The sequence below is a fragment of the Salmo salar genome, chromosome 14, assembly GCF_965601325.2.
Source record: "Salmo salar chromosome 14, fSalSal1, whole genome shotgun sequence".
In the NCBI taxonomy this organism is placed as follows: Eukaryota; Metazoa; Chordata; class Actinopteri; order Salmoniformes; family Salmonidae; genus Salmo; species Salmo salar.
The window spans coordinates 108,801,673-108,806,800 of record NC_138304.1 but is presented as its reverse complement, the minus strand read 5'-3'; the positions used below and the strand labels follow the sequence as shown (position 1 = coordinate 108,806,800).

The 5,128-nt window shown below is 43.4% G+C and overlaps 1 protein-coding gene across 1 annotated transcript; it reads right to left on the bottom strand.

The window, feature by feature from the left end:
- Positions 1-292: 292 nt before the first annotated feature.
- LOC106570789 (DNA-directed RNA polymerases I, II, and III subunit RPABC4) lies at positions 293-3,782 on the bottom strand. The gene is made up of 4 exons (XM_014143322.3): positions 3,637-3,782; positions 3,194-3,262; positions 1,747-1,839; positions 293-397 (listed from the first exon to the last, which is right to left on the bottom strand). Exons 2-4 carry the CDS (start codon positions 3,252-3,254, stop codon positions 375-377), a joined length of 177 nt encoding a protein of 58 aa, XP_013998797.1. The 5' UTR covers positions 3,255-3,262; positions 3,637-3,782; the 3' UTR covers positions 293-374.
- Positions 3,783-5,128: the final 1,346 nt, after the last annotated feature.

Sequence of the window (5,128 nt, the reverse complement as noted above, 5' to 3'; positions counted from 1 at the left end):
ACTGCTGTATCATCAAAGTGAGTCTCAAATGGCTAACATGATTATCTGATGTTAGCAAGTTATTGATTTGATGAACCTTATTTCTAAGGTTACGTTCAGCCCTTTCCTGGGTAGCTGATCAGAGAGACATAATGTGGAAAAGATCAAACAAAGCAAGATAAAAAAATTAAATGAATTCAGCAGTCCATTAATCAATTGGTGTGTGTGTGTGTGCTGCGGGGTTGAAGCTATGAACCCATAGGCTTCCCAAGCCTGTCAAAAGTGTCATTTCTTAGAAAGAATAAAGAGTTGGTGACTTGTAATGAAATTTATTTACACTGTGACACCCAAAACAAACATAATAAAAATGTTCCTAGTCAATGTTGTCGTCAACTTCACCGAGCGTCAAACACAACCACTGGAGTCAAGAGTCAAGGAATATCAACAAGAATGGAAAATATTATTTCAAAACATTTTTCGTATAGTAGAGTTTTGGCTTGTGTGCGAACCAGAACGGCTCATAGGAGCCTGTAGCGTGAGGCAGCTTGAAGCACAAGCACACCCCCTAGACAGGACGCTAGTCTATTACAGGGCGTTTTTCTATAATGTACACTAATGAGTCCAGGGATTTGGGCGGGCCGCCTAAGTGTTTCATCGGCCACCCAAGTCCAAACTGTAAAAAAAAAATAAGTATTTACACACACTGAACAAAAATATAAAACACAACATGTAAAGTGTTGGTCCCATGTATCATGAACTGAAAAAAATTAATCCAACTTTATTTTAATGCACAAAAAAGCTAAATTTCTCTCTAATTTTGTGCAAAAATGTGTTTACATCCCTTTTAGTTTGCATTTATCCTTTGCCATAATAATCCATCCACCTGACAGGTGTGGCATATCAAGAAGATGAATAAACAGTATGATAATTACACAGGTGCACCTTGTGCTGGGGACAATGAAAGACCACTTTAGAATGCGCAGTTGTGTCCCAACACCCTGACGTCTCTAGGTTTGAGGGTGCAACTGGAGTGCCGACTACAGGAATGTCCACCAGAGCTGTCGCCAGAGAACGTAATGTTCTATTCTCTACTCCAACATCATTTTACAGAATTCGGCAGTACGTCCAACCGGCCTCAGAACCTCGTGTTACCACGCCAGCCCAGAACCTCGTGTTACCACGCCAGCCCAGAACCTCGTGTTACCACGCCAGCCCAGAACCTCGTGTTACCACGCCAGCCCAGAACCTCGTGTTACCACGCCAGCCCAGAACCTCGTGTTACCACGCCAGCCCAGAACCTCGTGTTACCACGCCAGCCCAGAACCTCGTGTTACCACGCCAGCCCAGAACCTCCACCTGCAGGATTGTATTGAGGGTGGGGGGGGGGGGGGGGGGGGCTATATATGTTTTGTAATATAATCTTTGAGAACCAACAATCACCAAAATAAAAGCTCGACAGTCAGGGGAATTGTTAATTAATTTAACAGTATTGGTGTTGATAAGTTTGAGCAGAAGAACAGCATTAGCCATGGCAAAATAGAATAGCAGGAAATTAACTTTACAACTGCATCTCGGCACCATTGAACTGCAAGAAATGGCTTAAAAAAAAATGCTATGAAACAAAAGGACCTTCAAATTCTCTAAAATTCAGCCGCGCCGACCGTACCCATTACCAAACCCACCACCTTCATGATCCATAAAACCCTGGATTCACTCCTACAGAGGTTTCAGCACCAATTTCAAATCTGAATATATTTAAAAGGATACATCTCTTTGTTCTCTTCTTGTACATGATTCTGTATCCACACTCTCTGCATCTGATTGGATCACGAGCCTTAATTTCATTTTCAGTGTGGCATTCTGTTAGGAGAGAGAACATTTCAGCAGCTACTACATCAGACATAGCGGTAAGCATTCTGTTAGGAGAACATTTCAGCAGCTACTACATCAGACATAGTGGTAAGCATTCTGTTAGGAGAACATTTCAGCAGCTACTACATCAGACATAGTGGTAAGCATTCTGTTAGGAGAACATTTCAGCAGCTACTACATCAGACATAGTGGTAAGCATTCTGTTAGGAGAACATTTCAGCAGCTACTACATCAGACAGCGGTAAGCCTTCTGTTAGGAGAGAGAACATTTCAGCAGCTACTACATCAGACAGCGGTAAGCCTTCTGTTAGGAGAGAGAACATTTCAGCAGCTACTACATCAGACATAGCGGTAAGCATTCTGTTAGGAGAACATTTCAGCAGCTACTACATCAGACATAGCGGTAAGCATTCTGTTAGGAGAACATTTCAGCAGCTACTACATCAGACATAGCGGTAAGCATTCTGTAAGGCAGGAGCTCCGGTAGTACATCAATAATTCTGTAACATGCTGACCACACCGCTTGCGTTACGTGTGCGAGAGTTGCAAAATAAAGTTACACGTTATTCAATTACTTAATCGACGAGCGTTTGCGTAGCCAGGCGATAAAATATAACTTTTATTTTTAGGCTTGATGTGCTGCAAGTCCCGCCTCTCCCATCTCCTCATTGGTTTTTAGGAGCATATACCCACGTGGGTGATCGAAAGCTGAACTGAGGTCAACACTCCAGTTGGTGGTGGTAATGCACCTTAAAGTTGGTGGGCAACCGCCATATTAAGTCCAAAGAAAAAAATTATTAGAAGCCTGAAGGAGGAGAGATGACTAGAAACAAACTCAGTTTACCCTTTTATCTGAGGATTAAATGTCAGAGTAGAGGACCTTGTGTATTTCAGGTAAAATAAACACCCCAATGTTTATATCCCAGGACAAATTAGCTAGCAACAGCAAGCTAGCTAAATGGCCATGAATATTTCTCTACCTGTCCCCAAATTAAAATAGTGGTTTCAGAGTTCGTTTTGATATTTCCATCTGCGCGTCCTGATCGCATCTATTTTGGTTCTACAAAATCAACATGTCTGTGATGGCGCTAGGGAAGGACACATTGTCCCTGGTCCAGTCAGCATGTAAGGCAGCCGCTGCAGTAGCACATCAATCATGTAGATACATATGTAGATATGGGTGAACAAAACCATGGTACTGAAGGGCAAGTTAGGAAAAGTCACTAACAGTCTGAGTTACGGTACAAAGACAAAGCATGGATATTTAGAAACAACTGTAAAATAGCACCCCAAACACACTGTGCCATGTACAACATTACAGTTTCCTAACAGAAGACATTACCACCACATATGTAGATCATAGGCTGTTGCTTTGGGGGTTGCACGTCTTTCGGAGTGTCCATGCTTGAATCTGGAGAAAATCAGATTGAGACGGAATGACCAATTTATGTGCAACAGCCGAAACTGCATGGCTTATAAATGAGATAGTCATAACAATCTAACATAACTGCTTTGCTAAGTGACCCAAAAGCATAATTATCTCTCAACAATTTAGCCAAATATTACGATATTTAACTCCTGTCCTCTGTGATTTAGCCTTAGCTAGCTGCTAACTACATTAGAATGAATGGTTTCCTGGTATCGTTAGCTACCTAGCTACCGTTAGCTAAGAGCAGCAAACAGAACGACCCACAGGTAACCACTTTAAGCTACCATATAAAAATAATAACTGGGAAATATTGTAGCATGTTTAAAACCCAATTCAGTATGAAATAGATAACCCACCCGTTTAATAAGTTGCTAAAGAAGTGTATTTGTTTCTCTCATGGCAGGGTGCGTCGTAACGTGATTCTTGTTCTTTGTGGCTGGGTTGGCCGCTCCACCGCGCACAGCGCCCCCTGCTGTACTGAAGTGTTAGGTCAGTCACGGCCTTTCATAATTACTGCTCCTCTAAGAAAGTGAAATAGAGCCCTAACGGCCTTTCATAATTACTGCTCCTCTAAGAAAGTGAAATAGAGCCCTAGACAACAAAAGATAGAGCCCTTTTGCTTGATCAAGGACCGTGATTCTTCATCGGTGGGGTTTAACCAACGTTATGGCGCATTATAACAGGGCGGCAGGTAGCCTAGTGGTTAGAGTCCTTTATTTAACCAGGTAGGCTAGCTGAGAACAAGTCCTTTATTTAACCAGGTAGGCTAGTTGAGAACAAGTTCTCATTTACAACTGCGACCTGGCCAAGATAAAGCAAAGCAGTGCGACACAAACAACAACACAGAGTTACACACGGAGTAAACAATTAACAAGCCAATAACACAATAAACAAGTCAATGACACAGTAGAAAATAAAGAAAGTCTATATACAGTGTGTGCAAAAGGCAAGAGGATGAAAGGCAATAAATAGGCCATAGGAGCAAATAATTACAATTTAGCAGATTAACACTGGAGTGATAAATGAGCAGATGATGATGTGCAAGTAGAAATACTGGTGTGCAAAAGAGCAGAAAAGTAAACCTAAAAGTTGCTATTATCGAATCCCCGAGCTTACAAGGTAGAAATCTGCACTGTTCTTAGGCCGTCATTGTAAATAAGAAATTGTTCTTAACTGACTTGCCTAGTTAAATAAAAAACATTTATTGCCACCTACTGGAGTGTAGGCCAGCCCCGTTGCGCTTAAAAATATATATATAATCTAATGATCAGAGTGCTAAGAGCCTCGGCGTGACCCTGGACAACACCCTGTCGTTCTCCGCTAACATCAAGGCGGTGACCCGATCCTGTAGATTCATGCTCTACAACATTCGCAGAGTACGACCCTGCCTTACACAGGAAGCGGCGCAGGTCCTAATCCAGGCACTTGTCATCTCCCGTCTGGATTACTGCAACTCGTTGTTGGCTGGGCTCCCTGCCTGTGCCATTAAACCCCTACAACTCATCCAGAACGCCGCAGCCCGTCTGGTGTTCAACCTTCCCAAGTTCTCTCACGTCACCCCGCTCCTCCGCTCTCTCCACTGGCTTCCAGTTGAAGCTCGCATCTGCTACAAGACCATGGTGCTTGCCTACGGAGCTGTGAGGGGAACGGCACCTCCGTACCTTCAGGCTCTGATCAGGCCCTACACCCAAACAAGGGCACTGCGTTCATCCACCTCTGGCCTGTTGGCCCCCCAACCTCTGAGGAAGCACAGTTCCCGCTCAGCCCAGTCAAAACTGTTCGCTGTTCTGGCACCCCAATGGTGGAACAAGCTCCCTCACGACGCCAGGACAGCGGAGTCAATCACAA